Source organism: Cryptomeria japonica, chromosome 7 (assembly GCF_030272615.1).
Source record: "Cryptomeria japonica chromosome 7, Sugi_1.0, whole genome shotgun sequence".
Taxonomy (NCBI): domain Eukaryota; kingdom Viridiplantae; phylum Streptophyta; class Pinopsida; order Cupressales; family Cupressaceae; genus Cryptomeria; species Cryptomeria japonica.
The window spans coordinates 31,727,989-31,753,465 of record NC_081411.1 but is presented as its reverse complement, the minus strand read 5'-3'; the positions used below and the strand labels follow the sequence as shown (position 1 = coordinate 31,753,465).

At 36.9% G+C, this 25,477-nt stretch overlaps 1 protein-coding gene across 1 annotated transcript; it reads left to right on the top strand.

Annotated features, from left to right (window-relative positions):
* The first annotated feature begins 1,685 nt into the window (after nt 1–1,685).
* On the top strand, nt 1,686–24,451 carry LOC131856373 (disease resistance protein Roq1-like). Its single transcript, XM_059208139.1, has 8 exons — nt 1,686–2,212; nt 2,293–3,484; nt 3,581–3,865; nt 3,994–4,908; nt 4,965–6,617; nt 7,013–7,245; nt 23,896–24,181; nt 24,224–24,451. Exons 1-8 carry the CDS (start codon nt 1,686–1,688, stop codon nt 24,449–24,451), a joined length of 5,319 nt encoding a protein of 1,772 aa, XP_059064122.1.
* Nucleotides 24,452–25,477: the final 1,026 nt, after the last annotated feature.

The window sequence follows — 25,477 nt, the reverse complement described above, 5'->3', positions numbered from 1 at the left end:
GTGGTCTGGGTTGTCATCGGCTATCAGATGTTCCTATCGGAAGTTATGTCAATACCCGATGAACCTACCTTAGGTGCTCTGGGTTGATATCGGCAATCGGGTCGACATGATGAAGGCTACGCCGAAGTCCCAATGAGTCCGCCCTATTTTTTCTTGGAGTGCTTCGCTTATCGGGATAGCAGTTTTGGGCATGTGCCAATGACTCGATGAGACCACCTTAGGTTATTGGGATAACAATGCAGATCGGGGTAATCGTTTCATGTGTTTTTCTGAAGACCCGATAGAGTTGCCTTCAACGATTGGGTATCATCGGGTGATCAGCTCTACCGATTGAACACTATGCCGATGACCCGATGGAGTCACCTTGGGCGATCAGGTATCATCAGGCAATTGGCTCTACCGGTTGAGCGCTATACCAATGGCCGATGGAGCGGAGACCGACTGCAGATGTGAGATCGAACCGAGATCCAAAAAAAGGTGAATGCTTGGACATTAAGGATGAGATTGTCGGTGTATATGAATACGAACCAACCCGACTCCCTGGTGCATGTGGGATAATTGGTTTTCCATGATTGCAAACTGACAAAGATAGTTCGACTTGCCAACCGTAATATAAATAAAATAATTTAAAGTAATATAAAAAAACTTCTAATAAATAAAATAATTTCAAAGTAATATAAAATAACTTCTAATAAATAAAATAATTCTGTATTTTTTTTTTTTTTAACATTTTTGTGAAAGATATATTTCTGACACTAAAAATATAATTTCAAATTAAGATATACACCCAATAAGATTGAAATTCTTATCTAAATTATTTTATTTAATTAATATAAATTTATTTAATCAAATATTAATAAAGTTATTTCACTACAATTCTATACAGCCACTTGTTTACAACTCCATAGAAATGATAACTTATGTTCTAAACAGCTTCAGTAAATGTTGAAATTCAGAATTTGATGACTGCGTATTGTAATAGTTTTATGTTTCACCGCAGCTTCTCCTGTTTCAAGCATTTCTTAGTTTTACTAAAGCTTCACTTGTTTCAGTCATTTTCTTGGTTATATTATAGACAATTCTATTATTATGAATGGTGAGGATCTTATGCTCCACTGGAACTATTCTTTATAGACTGCTGTTCTTCTGGTTCTTATTAAGAGCTGTTTGGCTGCCCCCATATTGTAATTTTCTTTTCAATTGCTTGTTCCAATAAGAAAAAGGAAAACCAAAAAAACCTTCTTGTCTTATTAGTGGCAGGGAGCTGTGAGAAGCAGACACTATTCTTTCTGTCAAGGAATCACGACCTTGAATTTCTATAACGTTTATTAACTGCAGTCACATTCATACTGGTGCTCTTCTCCTAAATAAAGATTTCCTCCTTCCTTGTTTGTTTTTGTTTTATGTATTTTTTATTTATGTTTATTTCAGGATAGACCTAAAAATTAAGTCATCGGATGGAGTGGATCAAACCTCTCTTTACCCAACCAAAAAAAAAAGAATTGGATTCCTCTTTTTGACAACATTTTCCTTCTTGGCATCTTTCCCTTTCCCACCTTTCCTGGAAGCAGGCTGCACTGGCATCTATTTAGCAGGTCTAGTTCAATGCATCCTTGATTTCCAAAACTTATCCATCATTTCCGAGATTTGCTTTACTATTTTGTTTCAGCTCCATCCGTTCATTTATGGCTTCTACATCCTTATCAGACCAACACAACGCTTTCTCTGGAATTGAACCTCCCAACAAAAGGAGAAAAGTGGAAGAATCTTTCAGACTCTTCGATGTGTTCATCAACCACAGAGGCCCCGATGTCAAACAAACTTTGGCTAATCAGCTTTACAGCTCACTTGAGCAGCTGGGAATACGGGCATTTCTGGATTCCGAAGAGAAAGAACTTGGAACTTCTTTTCCTTCTACTATTGAGACTGCCATCCATTCTGCTTCGGTACACTTAGCCATCTTTTCCAAAGGATATGCACATTCCCCTTGGTGTCTGACCGAGCTGGTTCTCATGTTACAGAGTAGAGCTAAGATTATTCCCCTCTTTTATCAAATGGAACCCTGGGAACTCCGTCATATCGAAAAAGGGGTGTATGCTGGTGCATTTCTTAAATATGAAGAGAAGGGCAGATATACCGAGAAGATCAGCGAGTGGAAGGAAGCCCTTCAATCAGTTTCATGTACTACAGGCTACGAGTTCAAGGATCCAAAGCAAGTTTTCTGCCTATTGCCTATTTTCAATTTAACTGAGACAAATCTATTTCTGGTATTTTTTTTGTCTTACAAAACAGGTTAACTCAAAAAAAATTCTCTTCCAGTTCCAGTGACTGCAAGGAAATAGTGTCCGCTGTCGAAAAAGAAGTAAAGAGGACAAAACATTTGTATGTTGCGAAACATCCAGTAGGACTTCAGAAGCTTGTAAAGGGTTTTGAAAGGAAGTGCCTTCGTCATCTTGTTCAAGAATTTGAGAGCCAGTGCGGAATGAGTGGAGCAGCAAAAGAGAAGGTTAATGTCGTTGGCATTTCCGGTATGGGTGGGGTTGGAAAGACGACTCTTTCCAAGGAGTTGTTTAACCAAAAGAGATCAGAATACACAAGAGCATGTTTTCTGTTTGACGTTCCGGAAGCCTCTGCCAAGGCTGAATTTCCTAGTTTGCAAAGTACACTGCTCAAAGAACTCTTCGATGAAGATCACAGATTTCGAAGTCTTGAGGAAGGGACAAGCTGTCTGAAGGATCGTTTTGAAAGGAGCGGGTCTTTGAGTTTCATAATTTGTTTAGATAACATCGATCATGTGGAACAGTTAGATGCTCTAATAGCCCTAGATATATTAAATAAGTATAATAATAAGCTGGTGATTATTACAACCCGTGATGTAGGGGTCCTTGCAACTGCAGGAATTGCGAATGTTTATCAATTAAAAGGATTGGATAGAGAAGATGGGAAGGAGCTGTTTTGCTGGTATGCTTTTCGCCAATCCCATCCGTGTAGTGGATACGAAGATCTAGTGGAGACCTTCGTAAACAAGTGTGGAGGCTTGCCTCTGTCTCTTCAAGTTCTGGGCCGGCACGTTTCTGGTAAAGATCCACGATATTGGAGGGAAGAATTGAAAAGAGTCAGTAAGACGCTGCCCACAGATGTAAAGAAGAGGCTGAAGATAAGCTTTGATTCATTACATAATGAAGAGAAACAAATTTTCATAGATGTAGCATGCTTTTTCATCGGCCAATCAAAGAGTATGGCCATGACCATATGGGAGGGTTCTGGATGGTGCTCTCATCATGCTTTGGAAACACTAAAAGATAAATGTCTTCTGGAGGAAGTTTACTTAAGGGATCGGCCTTTCCTGGATTGGAAATCGAAATCTGGTCGGGACGGAGTTGTTTTCAGAATGCATGACCACCTGCGGGACTTAGGAAGAGAGATGGCAAATGAACTGAGCAATCCTCGTCGTGTGTGGCATCCCCAAGATCTTAAATCTCTGGTATGCTTGGCTCTCCTCCAAATTCCCGTTTCTTATTGATATTTAAATTTCAAAATTCTTACTACTACACATGTATGCTACATTCTGTGAATGCAGGAATTAAAGGGATTCCACAACATCTTAGCTCAAACCAAGGGCAGGTGTTTCCACACCATTTCGGATGAATCCATGGAGTGTCAAATTATATACTTTATAAGGGAGTCTGAAGACAGTTCTGATACTCCTCTGCTATGGCTTCAGCTTCAATACCCGAACTGGCCTCAAGATCACTTGAATTCAGCTATAAAGACAAGCATTCCTTCATGGATTCCTCTTCAAAACTTGTTGTATTTAAGAATCAACGGTGGATGTTTCCAAAGACTGTGGCAGAGTCATATGCAGGTATTGTGTCTTTCTCCATCGAAAATCAAGTCTTCATTAATCGTATACTCTGTTGTGAATTATATTACGATACTGTCTTGGCTTTTGGGTACAACCAAAGTTTTGTAATAAATTATTTTGATTATCAGGCCCCCTCTCATTTAAAAGAGTTGCATATTGGTAAAACTTTTCTGGAAGAGTTTCCAGATTTGTCGGGAAAATCAAATAATATGGAAAAGGTAGTTTTACATGCTAAGGAATTTCAAATGGATATTTGGTCTTTATTGGGATCTATAGGAATGAATCTCCATAGTTTAAATGTGATGGGCTTGGAATTAACAGGGGACCTGGCATCCAGTGATACTTCAGACAGGACTACTTTTAAGTCCTTAGTTATCTATGATTTCAAACTACCTTGGGAGATGGAAGTGGCTTTGACTAATGAGGGGTGGTCTAGAACAATAATGAGTGGATTCGAAAGTTTTGAGATTAAAGGCCGTAATCTTGTAACGAAGATTTTAATTACTGGCAATTGCTGTCAACGTCTACAATCTCTCAAAATTTCTCAAATGGAAGATCTTATTGAAGTGGATTTGGCAAGGATAAGGACATTGAATTTTCTTGAGATTACAGACTGTAAAAAATTGAAAAGATTGTCACTAACACCTGATCTTTCAAAGCTTTTAGAATTGAATACTGTGTTTTGTTCAAATTTGGAGAGAGTGTCAGGGATACCAGATCTTACAAAACTAATATGCTTGTACATCAAAGGTTGTCCTGAGCTTGAGGAGCTGCCAAGTCTTGCCAGACTCAGCTGCTTGGAGCAAATTGAGATTCACTCCTGTAAGAAGCTAGAGAATATTACGTTGCCAATGGCTGCCACCAGGTTGGAGAAAATTGAGACTTACTCCTGTAAGAAGCTGGAGAATATTGCGTTGCCAATGGCAGCGACCAGGCTGTCTATAACAAGTTGTAGAGATTTGCAAAGAGTTGATATTACAAAGCTTACAAAGTTGTACATTTATAATTGTTCTCAGCTTGAGGAGTTGTCAAGTCTTTCCAGAGTAAGCTGCTTGGAGCAAATTTATATTTATTTCTGTAAGAAGCTAAAGAATATTAGCTTCCCAACATCAGTCGTCGACCGGATGTACAAACATGCAAAGATTTGCAAAGAGTAGCAGGTACTGGTGAGCTTACAAAGCTTACGAGGCTGATTATTGCACACTGCCCTAAGCTTGAGGAGTTGCCAATACTTCCCAGAGTGAGTTGCTTGAAGCAAATTGAGATTTCCTCCTGTGAGATGGTAAGGAACATTACATTGCCAACAACAGTCATCGAGTTGTGTGTACAAATGTGCAGAGCTTTGCAAAGAATAGCAGGAACTGGCGATCGTACAAAGCTTACACGGCTGATTATTGCACATTGTCCTATGCTTGAAGAGTTGCCAAGTCTTTGCAGAGTGAGCTGTTTGGAGCAAATTGTGATTGACCCTTGTGGGAAGCTAAATAACATTACATTGTCAACAATAGTCATCAAGCTGTCTGTACAAACCTGCAGAGATTTGCAAAGAGTAGCAGGAACTGGTGATCTTCCAAAGCAGTACATTAATGATTGTTCTCAGCTTGAGGAGTTACCAAGTCCTTCCAGATCGAGTTGCTTGGAGAAAATAGAGATTGACTGCTGTGAAAAGCGAGAGAACATTACATTGCCAACGACACTCATCAGCCTGTCTGCACGAAGTTGCATAGGTTTGCAAAGAGTAACAGCTACCGGTGATCTTACAAATCTGACACGGCTGATTATTGCATACTGCCCTAAGCTTGAAGAGTTGCCAAGTCTTTGCAGAGTGAGCTGTATGGAGCAAATTGTGATTGACTCTTGTGGGAAGCTAAAGAACATTACATTGCCAACAACACTCACTAGCCTGTCTGCACGAAGATGCAGAGATTTGCAAAGAGTAGCAGTTACGGGGGATCTTATAATGCTTACAAGATTGATTATAGAAGAGTGTCCTGAGTTGGAGGAATTGCCAAGTCTTTGCAGGGTTAGCTGCTTGGAGAAAATTGTCATTGACTCTTGTGGGAAGCTAAAGAACATTATATTGCCAGCGACACTCGTCAGCCTGTTTGTACGAAGATGCAGATGTTTGCAAAGAATAGTAGTTACCGGTGATCTTACAAAGCTTACACTGTTGTACATTGAAAAGTGCCCTGAGCTTGAGGAGTTGCCAAGTCTTTGGAGAGTCGGCTGCCTGGAGCAAATTGGAATTAGCTTCTGTGAGAAGATAGAGACCATTGAATTGCCAACAACACTCATCAGCGTGTGTGTACGAAGTTGCAGAGGTTTGCAAAGAGTAGCAGTTGCCGGTGATCCTACAAACCTTACACAGATGATTATTGCACACTGCCCTAATCTTGAGGAGTTGCCAAATCTTGGCAGAGGGAGCAGTTTGGAGAAAATAGAGATCGACTCGTGTGAGAAGCTAGAGAACATTATATTGCCAAAAGCACTCATCAGCCTCTCTGCACAAAGATGCAGAGATTTGCAAAGAGTAGCAGTTACCGGTGATCTGACAAAGCTTACAGAGCTGATTATCGCACAGTGCCCTAAGCTTGAGGATTTGCCAAGTCTTTGCAAAGTCAGCTGCCTGGAGAAAATTGTCATTGACTCCTGTGGGAAGCTGCAGAAAGTACCAGAGTTGCATGCATCAGAATATATGAAACTTCGTTATTGCAGTAACACAGTTATACGGAATTGCATTCATAATTTGAAGGTAATGATTCTAATACTCCATTGTAAATAAGCAATCATAAATATCATTTTTTAATAGGGGTGCTGTTTTACTTTGTTATTGACTTTGAGAGGTCGAGTTTAATTGTTTAAAGTATGGACTTTTTATTATAGAAATTTTAGTCTTAATTTCAAATGGACATTTAATTTGATTTTCCATTATTGAATTCTAATATAACGCAAATTTCTAAATTCACTTTAGTTTTTTTATAAATAATTTTTAGTGTCTCATTGTTGATCTTTATATTTGAGAGATTGATGCTCATTGTGGAACTTCAGTTTTGTTTTGCACTATATTATAGTAAGCTGTTTTAAATGATCTGTGCATGAAAAACACTTATATTGCTCGAACTGAGAATATTTTTTCTTTTATTTCAGAGTGTACCACAGAAAATGGATATGATTGGAAGAGCAGTGGATGGAGCGGTGTTAAGATTTAATCAAAATATGTTTTGTGATGCCAATATTGGCATTGATCGAGTGATTGAAATTGGTGCTCTAGAGGAAACATATCTTCCAAAGCGGTTAGAGTTGATTGCAGTTATTGCATGCTTTATCGTTATGGTCGACGGCTGTCCTTTGGTGGGGGATATAAATGAATCACTTTCACAGTACAAAGACTCTAGTTTTGATTATCGTCTTAACATGACGTGCCAAGGAGATTCAAGATATATTATTAATTTTTATCTTTTCTGTAAGCTAGGAATGAAACACATATAAATGAAAATTCCTTGAGAACTTGAGCTCTATAACACTTGTAAATTAACAAGTGCATAGTGCAATGGTAAGTTATCTTAAAGGAGTAAAAAAATGCCCTAGCAGATTAAACAATTCAATAAACAAAAGTTAGAAAAAAGTGAACAATTAGTTAACATGTTTTGGATATAAATCAAGACTTTATAGCGATGTAGCCTCAATTCCTCTAGTGCGGAGAAAGGATTTAATCATATTTACCCACTACATTAAAATTCATTTAGGACTGCTTTACTTGATATACAAAACATAAAATATTTTAATGATTTTCCAAACAAAAAAAAACCTAACATTCCCGTTCAATGGTGCGGATGAAAATTATTGTCGAAGTTTACTCTGCATGCAAATAAAAATTATGATGAATGGCGTATAACCTTGGCTGCCCTTGTATGTCTCTAGGGGTAATGAAAGTAAGTAGCACATAGTGAAAGAAGCCGCTATCGAACACATGATTTTGCTAAATGTAACTCAAAAGAAATGCAATCACACATGAAATAGAAAACTAATCAAATTTAGTGAATTTTGTTATGAAACACCCCAAATCAAATCTGAAAATTAGAAGATGGAAGTATAAAGTGGTGGAGATTAGGGCTTACCACCTACAGGAATGATACGGCCACTATGATCCTATTAATGATGATAGCTTTGGTGAGATAAACATAATCATGAATGATAATTACACCAATAGAATGATTTATGATTTTTTTATATGTATGTATGTATACCAATATACATAATAATAATAATTTAGTTTATTATTATTGTCGTGTGTGTGAACTAGGGTACCTGCAGCTGCAACACAAACACTCAATAGATCATTACAACCATGGCTAGCAAATTGAAATCAAACAAAAGATAAACCATGACAAAGAGACCTATCGCCTCCTACGAGATGTGAGTGTGAATTTGCTCTCGGATCTAGATAAGCAATCCCAATGAGTCGACAACACCTAGACAGAGGATTTAAAATGATATGATATGCAAGCTAGATGACATTGATTATGCTAGATTGATCCAAGAGGCTAATTAAGATAATGATATGCATGATTAAGCTATGATGGTGATGCAATTAAGCTAGAATAGAGATTGATTATGCTATATGATTCAACAATTATGCAAGAATACGATCAAACTAAACTAGATCTAAGATGCAATTGCCTATGATAATAATTCTTAAATGATATGCTAGAATGAATATGCCTATAGTAACAATGCCTAAAATGATATGAGATGGGATCCTTTGTGCTCCGAAAGGGGGGATATTTATAGGATTTCCAAAGGTAGGGGTGAGGTGGGAGGAATTAACGGTCAAGATTGAATCAAGATTGAGTCTAAAGATATTAAGGGTGAAATTGGAGGAGGTTGGAGAAGAGGCTAGAGGGAAGGACACTTGCCATCTCTATGGTGAAAAGTGTCAAGGAGCCTTGCTCATAAGAGGGAAAGTGTCCAAGGGAGGAGACATGTGGCATAAGTGCCATATGTCTCAAGGGAAGGATATCCAACCCATAGGAGGTTACGATGTGCAAGATAGGATAGGGTTAGTTAAACCCAAGATTAGGTGGAATGGATTAGGTTATGTGGTTAGAAGTTAGGAGGCATGTGGGTAATTTGAATTTGAAAATTCAAATAATAGGAGAATGCTAATTAACTTTTAACAACTCATAAATTGTTTTTTTGAAATTAATTAGGGGCTTAAAATAATGAATTAGATGGGAGGGAGGATTAACTAATTTAGATTAATTAATCAAAGGGGACTATTGAAATGAACCTATTAAATAAATCCTTAGATTTATTAATAAGTACATGAATGAGAGAATTTAATCAAATTGCTAATGAATTCAATTAAATTAGGAAGGGGGATTAATTTAATAATTGCTTATTTAATTAATTATCTTCAGACCATTTTTTAGTTGTATACATTTTGCCCCTCTTTGAAGCAAGGTGTGATGACGTGTTGATTCAAAGAATAATCTCATTTTGATGATGTTGATACTTGATAAAGCTTGATTGAATTGATAAGATTGATTAGATTGATAAGATCTAGATCTAGTCTGGTTTCAAGAAGGAGACCTTCTGTATAAGACTAAGATGATCACAACGTCTGGTTTTAGGAACGATATATCTTGTATAAGACCTGATCAAAACGTTTGGTTTCAGGAAAAATACCTCCTAATAAGACATGATAGGATGGATCAGATGAGATCGATTGATAGAAGTGATAAAATTGATTCGATAAAGAACTGACAGTTTGTTGATATTATGTTGCAAGAATATTCAGATATGTAGATTTTGGTACATTCAAGGGAGTAGCATAAGATTTGTGTTGGGTCGACAATATCTGGAGAGAGATGAGTCATCATTCTCATTGTGTATACACCTATGATGATACATTGATGATTCCTGTGATAGATTTGGTCTTGGATAAGATGATATTTTGTGATCCCATTAAAGCTAAATGCAAATGAAATGAAAAGCTACGATCGGACTAGTCACTGGGTTATTGCGTTTTGTCATCATTGAGCTTTTTAAAATGTGGGAAGTGAGTGCAAACATTGATGGTATAATTGAACCACGATGACCTGAGCACTGCTTTCCTGGATTTTGATATTGCAAGTTAGCACAAGCATCGAGGTATAATTAAACCAAGATGACCTGAGTGTTGCTTGCGTAAAACAGACAGTATTAACCATTTCTATATGCAAATCGGAAATGTCTTTGATGATACTCGGATGATCAAGTCTTGAGATAAATTTGCACATATTAATGATTAATTTATAGATAGCAGACAAGAAAAATATCATGTTCCTTCCTTGTTCCTCTAGTCAAAGACATCCTAAAGTCACTCAGAAATCATGATAGCAAAAATCAAGATATTAAAGTTTAACCAAAGTGTTAAAAGAATTATCCAAAAGATATCAGCCATTGAAATGTGTGTCGTGCTTAGACTGACATGTGATAGGTTGATGGTTGATAATTTTATCTCGTGTTCAACGTTGAATGTAGCTCAGTTTCGCTTGACAAGAGTTGCCTCATTATTTCTATACCTATTTGATTAAGGTCAAAACAATCAAAAATTTCGCCCTCAGCTACGTGCAGGATTTTGCCCCAAGCCCAGAAACAAATTTATGATGATATACCCAATGATCCAAACCATGGTGAGAAACCAGTTGTGATGCTTGCATATGTACAAAGGCTTCACTATGGATATGGACAGCACTGATGGGAAATGAATTCAAGCAGAAGGATGCATGAACTAATAGATGGAAGAGCTAGCTGACAGATAGCGCCTGTTGCCAGGTTTTCACCATCTGTTTTTATTGCACTGTTTCTCATATTTGATTTTTTTTTCGTTGTTTTTGTATTTTCTAATATTTCACTTTCCTTGGATTTTTCTACTTTTTCACTGTTTTTGGATTTTTCGTCTTTTTCATTGTTTTTGGATTTTTCTGGTTTTTCACTATTTTTGGATTTTTCTTCTTTTTCACTATTTTTGGATTTTTCTGCTTTTTCACTATTTTTGGTTTTTTTTGCCTTTTTTAGACATAAAACTTCTTCAGATGCATGCTATTGATGGGTTCCTCGAGCTGATCACCATCCTGTATTGATAGTTGATATGCTCCTAACTCAAATACTGTTGTGACCACACACGGACCTAACTAGTTTGGTTCAAACTTCCCTTTCTTTTCTCGATATGCTTTGTTGCGTGGATTTTCCTTTAGTACTAGTTCTCCAACTTGAAAGGCTCGTGGTTTTGTTAGGAACCGGAAGGAAAACTAAGAGGGGGGGGTTAACCAGTTGTCAATGAATTTCATCCCAATTATAAATTACTTCAACTTAATACTTAATACCGATAAACCAATCTTAATGTCAGTTTAACAGATTAGCAGTGTATACCAATACTGGTGAAACTTATTGCATGAAATAGAAAGAGAAATCACATCCACAACACATAACACAAAGATTTTGATGTGGAAACCCTGTAAGGGGAAAAACCATAGTGGGAAACCTTACCCACAATCAGATGATACTATTGCAAATAATATGTGTATACAAATGGGGTCTGCACATGTAGAAAGGCCAACTGCCAAGAGCACACTGCTCAAATAGGAGTCGCAATGACTACAATGGGATGGTTAAATCCTAGAATAATGTACTACTTCAAAGTGCATCTGCAATGTTGGATTCAGTACCAGTTTAAGCTCTGATAAACACCTTTAAACCTTCCTTGAACCTTCACATGATGTCTTCTTGATTCACTTTATGATCTGCTCGTATAATCTTCTATATTCACACATACAATACCATACCATGATCATATATCCTCATCTCACAAATGAGATCTTACATTTATACAATACCTAAGACAAAATACTAAGGTCGGCTCACTAAGAGTATTACATTCAAATCAATTACAAAATAAGTCTTGATGTGATACAAGATGTCGGCCTCAATACAATAACCAATAATAAATTATCTCCATAACATGTTGTGCTGATCTAGAATAGATAACATATACTGGTCCATAACCTAAACCTATCTACCGGTAACAACAAATATGTCAACCTGATTAGACCAATAACCAAAACACCAAAACCAAGTATCCAAACCATGTCTCCAACATAATCAAGTGATCTCTAGATGATAACAAGTCATCATTAGTGTCGGTGAACCATATAACCTACCGGTGAGCATATACCGGTGACTGTGCATAAGTCACTAACCTTGCCGATGAACACAATGTGTCGGTTGAACAGTAAACCAATATAACCATAGTGTGAAATCAACAAAGTAGATCTCCAGAAGGATAAGTGTTGACATCAATGAAAAAACTAATGCAACACATCCATAATACCAAAAATCTTCCCCTTTGGCATTGATGGAAACACTAGATGGAAAAAAATCTAAGTGCCAAAGCAAAATGCCAGAAACCAAAAACCAACAATCTCTAGAATAGATCAATGCTAGAAATCAAAACCAAAATACAAAGAGTATATCTTCTCCCCCAATGAATAATGTTTTTCCATAGATATCTCTCCCCCTTTGACATCAAATGCCAAAGTAGTTAAAATACCAGTACATACAACCAACTACTCCCCCTGAGAAGTAGCTCTCCTCCATCAAAGTCAGAAAAAGATTTCTCTATTAGTTTCTGTCGGTTTGATGCCAATCTCCAATCATCTAAGTCTCTGCCGGTGAGGGTATTACCCCAAGCTTCTCTCTGAGATATTCAAAGGTTTCCTTAGGCAAAGGCTTTTTAAAGATATCTGCAATCTGCTCTTTAGTATTCACATAAACCAATTTTACTTCATTTGCTTCAACATTCTGTTTCAGAAAATTATATTTGATAGAAACATGCTTAGTCTTAGAGTGAAATACCGGATTCTTCGATATATCAATTGCTCTTGAATTATCACAATAAATGATTACTGGTTCTTTTCATTTTACCTTTATGTCCTTCAACATTTGCTTAATTCGTACAATTAGTTGTTGCTACAACATATTTTGATTCTACTGTTGATAATGATGTACAACTCTACTTCTCGCTTATCCATGAAATCAATCTGCTACCAAGAAAGAATGCACCATCAGTGGTACTCTCTATGTCATCTACATCTCCTGGCCAACTTGCATCGGTGTATGCACATAAATCAAAATTTTCATCTTTAGGATACCATAAACCAAGATTTGTTGTGCCTTGTAGATACCGAAAAATCTTTTTTACTATTGATTCATGATTTTCTTTAGGATTACTCTGAAACCTTGAAACAATACATACTGCATTCATTATATCAGGTTTGGTTTGTGTCAAATACTATAGACCTCCAATCAAAGATTTGTATCTTGTTGGATTAACAGGACCTAAAGCATCCTTTAATGTCAATTTATCAGTTGTAGTCATAGGAGTACTTACCGGTTTAGAGTTTTCCATACCAAATTTCTTTAGTAGTTCCTTCAAGTATTTTGTTTGACATATGAATATACCTTTATCAGTTTGTGAAATCTGCAATCCTAAGAATAATTTTATCTCACCAATCATAGACATTTCAAATTCTTCCTGCATCTTGTTAGCAAAGTCCTTACACAATCCATCTTCTCCTCCAAAAATGATATCATCAACAAAAACTTTGATAACCAAGATGTCATCATTAGTCACTTTGTAATATAAGTTGATGTCAGCATTACCTTTGGTGTAACCAAGCTTCAAAAGATATTTGTCCAATCTAGCATACCAAGCTCTAGGAGCTTGTTTCAATCCATACAAAGCTTTCCTTAATCTGCAAACCATATCTTTATCATTTCTCAATGAAAATCCATCAAGTTGTTCAATGTAAACTTCCTCTTCAAGATCACCATTCAGAATTGCATATTTTACATCCATCTGATATACTTTATAGTTTTTATGAGCTACAAATGCAATAAATAATCTAACTGCCTCAATTCTAGCTACCGGTGCAAAGGTTTCATTATAATCAATTCCCTCGTTCTGTGAATATCCTTTACAAACTAATATTTCTTTGTTCCTGGTTACCTTACCATCTTAATTAAGTTTATTTCTAAATACTTATTTAGTTCCAATTACATTTTTGTCTTTAGGTCGGGGAACTAATGTCCATATATTGTTCTTTTCAATTTGTTCTAATTCATCTTCCATTTCTTTTATCCAATGTTCCTCTTGACATGCTTCAATAACAGATGCTGGTTCAACTTGAGATATTAAACATACCTCTTCATTTACCAATTTTCTTCTTGTCATAACACCTTGATACTTATTCCCAATTATTTGATTTTCTAAGTGATTCAGTCTTAGATACCTGGGTTTATTCACTTTTTGCTGTTCTTCAGTCACTGTAGAATTATTTGATGATGCTGGTGTGACTGGATCCACATTCTGTACCAGTGCAATCTGTATTGGTTCAGTTATGATCATCTCAACTACCGCTTCCAAATCTACAGACCTTGAATTTCCTCTAAAGTGTTCATCTATCTTCACATTAGCACTTTCAATGATCTTCTGCAATCTTTTATTGAAACATCTATATGCCTTGCTCTTAGATGAATAACCAAGAAATATTCCTTCATCACTTCTAGGATCAAATTACCAACATACTCATCTCTCATAATATAGCATTTGCTTCCAAATATTCTGAAATATTTAAGAGTAGGAGTATTACCAAACCATAGTTCATAAGGGGTCTTACCGGTTTCACCTTTTGATGTGAACTTCGTTGAAAGTGTAAACTGTTCTATTTATTGCTTTTCTCCAGTACATGTGAGGTAGATTAACTTCCAATATCATGCTTCTAGCTGCTTCCAGAATAGTTTTGTTCTTCCTTTCCACAATTCCATTCTGTTGAGGTGTTCGGGGTGCTGATAGTTGTCTTTTGATTCCATTCATAGTTTTATTCTCTACCATTGCCTTGAATAACTTGAATTTTCCAAAAGCTTTTGATTTCTCCCTGAGAAAAGTAACCCAACACATTCTAGAATAATAATCAATAATTAGCATAAAATATCTATCTCCTTGTACACTACTTTTCTTGTCGAACCACACAAGTCAGTATGAATTAAATCAATAACATTATTTGATTTCTCAGAAATACTCTTAACAGTTGTTATAACTTGCTTTCCCATTTGACATTCCTTACATACCGAATTATGAGGTTTCACAATCTTAGGTAAATCGCTTACAGCCTTAGTTGAACTAATCTTTACAATGCAATCAAAATTTACATGATAGAGTCTCTTATGCCATAACCAACTTTCATCAATATATGTAGTCAAACATGTCTTATCACTGTTATTCAAATGAAAGATATTACCTTTAGTCTGATTACTGGTTGCAATCTCCAATCTAGTTTTGTTTTTGATTTTGCATTTTCCATTCTTGAATAGTAACTAAAATCCCTTTTCAACTAATTGACCAACACTCAAAAGATTATGCTTCAAACTTTTATCACCATTCATATGATGTGAACATCCTCTATCAATGATCCATTCATCTTTTTCTTCAATTTTAGGTGCCAGGTCCTGCTCTAACAGTGGGACAGTAGGTGTCAGTTAATATTATTTTATTGCAACAAATGCCGATCAATTATCTGCCGGTTCTTCATTAGAATCATCTGTAACTCCTTCATCAGCATAGTAACATGATTTATCTCTATTCTTCTTAAATCTGCATCTCTAATATTCAGGGTTAGGCTTATATGATCTTTTATCTTCCTCTCTCAATCTTGCATGTCTACTAGGACATATAGATGTTATGTGACCAACTTTATTGCAATTAAAACATTTAAATGGTTCTTTACCTTCATACTTACTTCCAATTGGACCTTTAGGCATTTTCCTTGCAAATAGTGCTTCAAGTTCTTCCATTTCTTCATTTTCCCTCTTGATATCTTCAAGTTATTTTTCATAAAGTGCTTCCCAATTAGATGATGATGATGATGATGATGCAGATGATGATGCTTTGAAGGCTAAATCAGTCTTAACTATAGCAACAGGACCAAATTCCTCAAGCTCAAATGCTGAAAGTTTTCCAACCAAGATATCTCCAGAAACTGATGTATTAGGCATTGTTCTCAATTCATTAATAGCAGTTACTTTAATTTCGTAAACTGGTGGCAAAGCTCTTAAAACTTTAGAAACAATTTCATCTTCACTTGAGGATCCTCCACAACATTGTATTCCCAAAACAATTTCATTAACTCTTTCCATAAAAGCAAAAATTCTTTCATCTTCTTCCATTTTCAAATTTTCATACATGACCCGATAACATTCCCGTTTTACAATTTTGACAGTGGTATCTCCTTCATTCAATGTTTCCAATTTGTCCCAAATAGCTTTAGCAGTAGATCAATCTAATAATCCCATGAGTTTTTGATCTAATAATGCGCTCAGAAGTGCTTCTCTTGCTTTGCAATCATTTACCATGTCCTTAGCCAATGTCAGTGGATTAGGTTTATTTCAAGTAGGACCAACATAGCCATTCTTAGTAACTTCCCATATATATCTTCCAATGCAATTCAGATGTGTCTCCATTCTCATCTTCCATATACCATAGTTAGTTCCATCAAGTTTCAGACCGCCCTTCCTGAAAATGTTACTTGCCATAGGATCTCCTCAAGTTGTTAGACTTCTACAAAAAGTGGACTTAGCTCTGATAACAATTGTTAGGAACTGGAAGGACAACTGAGAGAGGGGGGGGGGGGGGGGGGGGGTGAATCAGTTGTCGATGAATTTCATCCCAATTATAAATTACTTCAAATTAATACTTAATACCAGTAAACCAATCTTAATGTCGGTTAAACAGATTAACAGTGTATATCAATACCGGTGAAACTTAATGCATGAAACAAAAAGAGAAACAACATCCACAACACATAACACAAATATTTTGATGAGGAAACCCTATAAGGGGAAAAACCATGGTGGGAAACCTTACCCACAATCAGATGATACTATTGTAGATAGTATGTGTATACAAAAGGGGTCTACACATGTAGAAAGGCCAACCGCTAAGAGCACACTGCTCAAATAGGAGTCACAATGACTATGGTAGGATGGTTAAATCCTAGAATAATGTACTGCTTCAAAGTGCATCTGCAATGCTGGATTTAGTACTGATTTAAGCTCTAATAAACACCTTTAAACCTTCCTTGAACCTTCAAATGATGTCTTCTTGATTCTCTCTATGATCTTCTCATATGATCTTCAATATTCACACATACAATACCATACCATGATCATATATCCTCATCTCACAAATGAGATCTTATATTTATACAAAACCTAAGACAAAATACTAAGGTTCGCTCACTAAGAATATTACATTCAAATCAATTAAAAAATAAGTCTTGATGCAATACAAGATGTCGGTCTCAATACAATAACCAATAATAAATCATCTCCATAACATGTTGTGCTGATCTGGAATAGATAACGTATACCCGTCCATAACCTAGACCTATCTACCGGTAATAGCAAATATGTCAACCCGATTAGACCAATAACCAAAACACCAAAACCAAATATCCAAACCATGTCTTCGACATAATCAAGTGATCTCTAGATGATAACAAGTCATCATTAGTGTCGTTGAACCATTTAACCTATCAGTGAGCATATATCGGTGACTGTGCATAAGTCACTAACCTTGCCGATGAACATAATGTTTCGGTTGAATAGTAAACCAATATAACCATAGTGCCAAATCAACAAAGTAGATCTCTAGAAGGATAAGTGTTGACATCAATGACAAAACTAATGCAACACATCCATAATACCAATAGGTTTGACCTTGTAAAAATACCTACGACACATTGTTTGTTGATACACCATTAAATGATCAAAGGATTTTTGTCTTCATTCATGGATCAATTCTAGCTCTTGCAGTCTAGACACTCATTGTTCTTCATTTGAGATGGTCTTTTAATGATACTCATAGAGAACGTATGTCTACTTCTATTAGCAGTATTGATTTTGATCCATAGACAAGAGAGAAAGGTGTGGTGCCTGTTGGTGTATGGATACTAGTACGGTAGGCCCATAGAGTAGGGTTCAATTGAATATGCCAATCTCTACCAGCATCATTCACTGTCTTTTTGAGAATTTTTAGAATAGTTTTGTTTGATGCTTCTTCTTACCCAATCCCTTGGGATAGTAGGGTGTGGAAAATTTGTGTTGGATCTTGAATTTCTCACATAGCTCTTATACATCCTTGATCTTGAAAGGTCACCCATTATCAATGATAATGGTCATGGGTATCCCATAGCGACATATGATGTAGTTCAAGATAAATGCAACAATTTATTTTCCAGTGATATTTGTGACAGGTACTGTCTCAATCCACTTTGTAAAATATTATGTAGCTACAAGGATGAATTTGTGACCATTGGATGAAGAAGGATTTATCTTTCCTACTAGATCAAGACCCCATTGGTAGAAAGGCCAAGATGTTTCCAAATAATGAAGTTCTTGTGCTAGTGGATGAATCATATTTCCATGGATTTGATATTTTTTGCATGTTTTTGCTATCTGGAAAGAATCTCATTCCATAGTTGGCCAATAATAGCCCAAGCGTATGACATTTTTTTGAAAGGGTAAGACCACTTGAATGAGTGCCACAAATTCCATTATGGACTCTATTTAAGGCCTTCTCAAATTATTCTTGCTCGAGACATATTAAGAGAGTATCGTTCAGACCTTGTTTGAAAAGAGTATCTGCAACAAGAGTATAATGGGAGGATTGGCGAATAAAGTTTATCGTTTGGTTCTTTGACAAGTCAGGAGGGAGGATATTATCTTTTAGGTATGTATAATTTTGGCCATAGTGGGAGGAATCATTCCCAACAAGGTGACATATAATGTGGGAATCAGGACAATTATGAGTAGGGTAAAACAACTCTTCCACCAGGAATTCAAAACGCTCTTGATTTTCATATGTTTGAAGTAGAGAAGTAAGTGTTGTCATGGTGTCTGCTACTTTGTTTTCAATCCTTGAAATCCGCTCAAAATTTATTTCGACAAAGTATTTCTTGACATCATCAACCATCTTTTAAAGCATTAGCTTTTCCTCCCTTTTTTGAAAATCGTCATTGATTTGATTGATGACGAGCTAAGAGTCTCCAAAAACCTGTAGTTGTGTAATGTTCCACTCTATGGCCATTTTGATACCTGTGACCAAAGCTTCATATTCAACTATGTTGTTGGTGCATGGAAAGCTTAATTTGTATGCCTTTGGGATTGTATGACCTTGTGGTGTGATGAAAAGAATGCCTTCTCCTGATCCATGTTGTGTTCCATTATTGATGTCTACTCCTGGACTAATATTCAAGTGATGTATTATAAGATATGGATCTAACCCTAAAATATCTACATATGAGCACTCAAAATTGATTTTCCATCGTTTGAAGAAGTCCATATATTTTTGCCTTTCTTGTTCTGATAGAGATGTTTCTTGATGTAGATCAGTTGTGCCAATGGTAACTGCTTCTGTTGGTTCTATCAGGATAGATGACCTCTCTTTATAGTATTCAGGTAAGGTGTCAAATCTCCCATCTTCCGGCTCCTCAAGGAGATTTTCATCATTAGATGCATCCTTTATTTTTACTTTTTCACGGTCTAATGTTGCCAATAAATGGTTTTCATCATAAGACCTGATATTGTTTTCTTTATTATCACTTTTGCAACTAGGATATTTGGCACCCACTTGACTGGAAGATGCATTGTTAAAATTCTTGGTGAAATTTGTTGTGGGTTCGATTTCATTAAGATATAAGGATATGGCATGGTCATTAGGAAAGGTATTGATGGAATTATATCTTTTATTTTCCTAGTTAATAAGTTCAGGATGGATTAAGGGTAAAGGATCCTCAGGTTGAATTGTTTCAAAGATATTTGGGGTCATGGTAGAGATGTCAGAGCTTTCAATGTGCATTACAATGTCTAGAATGATACTCTCATTAGAATGACCTTTCACAAGAAGCTCCTGATCGTCCTCGATTAAGTTCAAGTCAACCAAATGTGATTCTGTTTCAAGTGATCAAGTTCCTAAAATTTTCCTTCCATACAAATGAAATACATCGACACCTACATCTTCTTCTTCCCTTTCAATTGCAAGTTTCTCATGTCTATTATCATGTTCATCTTGTTGTTGGCTAGAAGATGTGCCCTTTGGTAGAGTAACTTGTCCATACCCTAAGCCAGATTTGTCTGTAGCCTGGTGAGTATGAGGTTGGATTGGTTCTAGAATACCTTCCTTCCTTTTCTTTGTTTGTAGTACATATTTGCCTTCTGTTTCTTCTGATAGTGTCCCAACACTGATAAATGTTACATCCAATATAGGAATATTTTTCACAATGGGTTGTTTCTAAGAGTTTGATGGTTTTTCATAGGACTTAGGAGAGAGTTATAATTGTGATATTGAAATTCTCCTTTCCCTAGATTTCTTAAATGCATTTGAATTTTCCCTACTTGACAAAATTGAGGCAAATGATTTTCCCTAAGATTGTGTTCTTCAAGATGATGCCTCTCTGTTATGTGGAACAATAACTTCTAGGGCTGGTTTCAAATTACTACAACATTGTAATGGATTTGAGTCTGTTAAGATCATGATTTCCTACCCATTGTATGGAAACTTCAAGCACTAATGATATGTTGATGGAATAGCCTATATGTCTTGTATCTAGAGTCTTCCCAAGAGTATGTTGTATGATAAATCCAAGTCTAGGACTCAGCATGTTGTGTCTTTTCACAAAGGTCCCACTCTGATGGGTAATATCGCAATTCCTTTGGAGGAACGCCCTTCTTCCTCATATGTTTTGATGGTGATCTTTTTTGGGGGATCAACTACATCTTTTGATTAACCTAGAGTACGAACAAGACTCAAAGAGAAAATGTTTAAGCCAACTCCCCCATCTGTTAGGACACATTTAATGAGTGTTTTATGAATGAGGAATTCAATTTTCAAGGGAGTATTATGGGGATGCTGCAACAAATCAATGCTTAGATATGAAGGAGATGGGCTTTGAATATGATCCTCTGAAATAGGTTCGATGACAATCTTGGATATCCCTTGGGGAACTTCATCCTTGGGTGTATTGTTTGGTGAGGATGCTATGGAAGGTTCTTGCAAGTTTTGAAGAGGTGTAGGAATAGATGCCTTTGGAGAGTCAATTTTCTTATGGGGGGATGAGCCATTGCTAGACATAGGTGTGCGATTTTGATCTTCCTCAAAAAAATCCCTTAGGGATCTCTTTAAGAGCTGTATAATAGAGCCTCCTTTCTTTTGAGATGCCTTTGAATCCTTGTGAGGTTTTGACACAGTTGGATTTGGATTTTAGACTTGTTTGATTTCTCTGATATGTTGACCTATTACATCTTCTTTTATTTTACTTTGGTATGCCATGTTTCTATTATCTTTAGCTATTTCGAATGTTTCTATTTCTATTTCTTCAATCTTGCATCTCTGCACTCTAGTTAAAATGAGCATACACTTGTATTGAATATTGTGCAGGGATTCAATTGTCTAAAAGGTATTTCGATAAGTGACCAACTGTCAATGTAGATATGATAGAGTGATATGACATGAAAAAAAGATAATTCAAGTATTGGAAAGTTTTTAATTTTTTCGATCTTAGTTTGGAGTGCAATGATGATGATTTTGATAAAACCAAGTTAGGAATTATATATCCTATGATGTGGGACAAGATTATCTTGACCAAATGTTGTTGTTTCATGATAGAGGATGATAGGTTCTAATGAGAAACTATGTTTTAAGTGACCAACTTATCAAAGAGAGTGATAATGCACTTTGAGATGTTTAGATCTTGAACTTTTTGAAGGTGAATACTTGAAAATCTTGAGGTGTCTAGTTCTAGAATCCGATTTAATAGAAGATAACTTGACCTAGTGAACCAAGAAGACAATCTAAGCATAAAATGACACATATTAGGTGTTTATGCTCACTGTAAATTGACCAATCAAACATGATAGATCTTAAAAAGACATGCAATAGGATAGCTCTGGACAAACATAGATAGAAATTTGTACGACAATTTACACAGTCCCAGATGACAATTTAGACAGACCCATATGAAAAATGCATATTTTTGTATGCCACTTCCCACAAAACCAGATGACAAATGATAACAAAAGGCTTCTTCTAAATAAAATTGTATGACAATTCCCACAGAACTAGATGATAAACTAGCTTTCTCGTATGAAAAACTAGAAAGCTTGTACGACTAAGGACAAATAGAAAGTTTTTTACTTGGACAAATTTTTGATCAATGATGTTTGATGTTTTGATTCTATTTTCCAGTTTTTAGATGTCTAAGTTCATGTTTCATGGATGAAAACACAACATACACTTGATATGATAAGTGACCTCAAGCACAACACGCTAAATCCTAAGGAAGTTGGCTGATAGAGAAAACCTTTTCTTGTAAACTTAGGTACATAGCCAGTATAGGAGTTGAGAAAATACAACACCACAGGAGCCCAAATAATCTTTGTAAGCTAAAAAACCTGTTACAAGGAGAAGCAATGAAGCAAATCATAGAAGGAAAGAATACATAGAAAAAATATGCTCCAAAAGATGAGAGCTCAATAATCTCTAAAATGTATTGTCAATAATAATCCTTCTTCATACAATGAAAAGAAAGAACTCAACCTTTAATAGGTCAAGAAACCCTAAAAGGGAAAACCTAGGTTTGCACATAATAATTAATTATATGCACCTAAAGTTAGCTTATGTGTAAAAGAGATAAAGGGAACTTAAATAATTAAACAAATAATGTTTAATTAATCAAGTAAATACCCGAATACTCTAACACCCCCCCTTAAGCTAGACTTAGGGAGAAGCTAAAACCTAGAATAGCTACTGAAAGCATGATAGATGGGTCCTGACAACAAGGCCTGATCAGATACCCAAATACAATGAAATCTCTATGAACTAGAGAAATAGAGAAAACCACATGGGAACAAAACTCTACTCCAAAAAGAGATGGAAAAGAACACCACTGAAGCATGAAGAACCTACAAACTCTGTCTCTGAGAAACTGCTGATCTGAAGAACCTCCACTAAAATAGAACATGACTAGGTAGAGAAGACTATAATCTGTATGAGTACCCTCAAATGACACTACTCAAATCAGAAGGCAAACAATTGAAATCGAAAATACAGATGGCATGAGAAACCAAAGCTTGAAGAGTTGATCAATCGAACCATGGAAGCATTAGAACCAACAGGATAACCCTCCCCATAATGTGGAAGTGGGAGAGGGACAGGAACACTGAAAAGGACAGCCAAAAAAAAACTACATGACGAAGAACCAAGAACATCAAAGGTGTTGAGACAAGTAAAACATCAACCCCCTCATGGCACTTGATCAATAGTGCATGTACAACAAGACACAAGATATGCAAGATTCCAAGTAAACAATGCATGATGGCACTTTATCTCAGTGTGTTTGCATAAATACAAACTACAATGATAAGAATACTGGAAATAGAAACGTGAACCAAAATAGAGACATCCTACTCAGAGAAGAGAACCCAGGACCTGAAACAACCACGATATCCACTAGAGTGCTGAAAAATAAAAAAATCGAATAAAATATGCATGGAGCAGAATTTAGAAATAAAACTTAGATGGCTAGAAATTACACATCATAGGCTTTCCAAAAATATAAAATTTTTGAAAAACTGAGTTCGGATGCTCATTCTATGGCTCTCGGAGTGCAAAAACTAGACCTCACTTTGACTGGAAAAAAAATAGACAAATAGAAAAATTGGAAAAAATTACCAACACCATGAGGTCAGCCTCAGAACTAGCTTTCCGACACCTATTCGTTTTCAAAAAAATGACTCCGTATGCCCAAGAAAGAGCCAAAAAACCAAACCCCCCCTGAAAAATGTCAAAAAAGAGGTCTGGTGGCTTGTTTGGGTGGAGGAGGCTAGGGAGCGGCGCTCCAGTGGTGCTCTAGTGGCTTCCTGGTGGTGGCCAGGTGGCTAGGCGGAGCCTTCCCGAGGGCTAGGCAGAGCAGAGCTATGTGGTCAGGTGGCGGAGGAGGTGAGGTCAGGTGGCGGAAGCCGGGGGCGGGGTGGCCGGGCGGCGGCGGAGGTCGGGTCGGGCGGTGGAAGCCGACAGTGCGGAGGTCGGGTGGCAGAGGAGGCTGGCCCGGGCAGTGGCCACTGGGGTGGCGGGGTCAGCAGGCGGCGTTGGCGGCGGTTGGCAAGAGGCTGCTGGTGGCGGTGCATGGCCGCCAGAGAGGGTCGGGTCGGCGGGGAGAGGTGATGTCGGAAGGGCTGCTCAGTGGCCATTGGGGAACGTAGGGAGCCGACAGGTGGCCGGGCCGGAGGGGGTTGGGAGCTGAGCGGTGGCTGGAGTTGGGTGGAGGTGAGCTACGGTGGTGGCGGTGCTGCAGCAGCAGCCGGGAAGTAGCGGTGACCAGGGTTCCAGTGGCGGTCAGGGAGCTAGAGGTAGCCGGAGGTTGCAGCGACCGACGGGAGCAGCACTGTCGCCAAAGGGGGTTGAAAGGTGGCCGAGCCGGCGGGGGCTAGGAGCCAGTAGCGTGAGGCCCAAGGCCTATAGGACTATGGTAGGGGCCGGGGCCCCATGGTACCTTGCATACCATGGGAACCCCCCCCCAAAAAATTTTGCAAAACAACAAAATTTTTTAAACCCTTTTTTTTTCTCACCCCTTTTTTGATTTTTTTGAAATTTTTTTTAATAAAAAATCAAAATTTGGCCTGCATGCTGTAAAAAGGCAAAATATTTTTTTTTCAAATTTTTTTTCTTGATCTGCGTGCCAGAGTCCTACAGCCTGGATTTGAGAAAAAAATTCACCTAGAGGCTCAGGAACCAAAATAGGTTGAATTTTATATGACCATAGGGGTTTTTGGGACTTCTAAGCACAATGGTGAGGTCCGTTTAGGCCCAAAGTGCTCAGAAAAAAGGTCAAACCCTAGGTACATAAAAAAATTTCCTGAAACCCCAGATCTGCTTCCAAAGCAAAATTCTCAAAACAAGAACAGGTAGCTGTAGAGTTGAGAAAATACAACACCACAGGAGCCCAAATAATCTCTACAAGCTGAAAAACCTGTTACAAGGAGAAGCAATGAAGCAAATCACAGAAGGAAAGAATACACAGGAAAAATATGCTCCAAAAGATGAGAGCTCAATAATCTCCAAAATGTATTGTCAATAATAATCCTTCTTCATACAATGAAAAGAAAGAACTCAACCTTTAATAGGTCAAGAAACCCTAAAAGGGAAAACCTAGGTTTGCACATAATAATTAATTAAAATAATTAATTATATGCACCTAAAGTTAGCTTAAGTATAAAAGAGATAAAGGGAACTTAAATAATTAAACAAATAATGTTTAATTAATCAAGTAAATACCCGAATACTCTAACACCCAATAGCTAATCAGAATACGATTGCTGAGTCTCATGCAATGGATTGTCAACATCATATTATGCGACTCCAAATGCTAATGGGGGCATAATATGGCAAGTGTCTTGGGAGAGTTACTATCTCTCTTGCACAAAGATTATCCTCCTTTCAGAGGTGAATTGGGAAGT

Bases quoted from the DNA above. Each gene is read 5' to 3' on its own strand.
- LOC131856373 (XM_059208139.1), top strand. From the start codon at position 1,686: ATGGCTTCTACATCCTTATCAGACCAACACAACGCTTTCTCTGGAATT. The intron at 2,213-2,292 runs GCAAGTTTTCTG...CTTACAAAACAG, and splicing joins TACGAGTTCAAGGATCCAAA to GTTAACTCAAAAAAAATTCT. The intron at 4,909-4,964 runs GTAAGCTGCTTG...AAAGAATATTAG, and splicing joins AGTTGTCAAGTCTTTCCAGA to CTTCCCAACATCAGTCGTCG.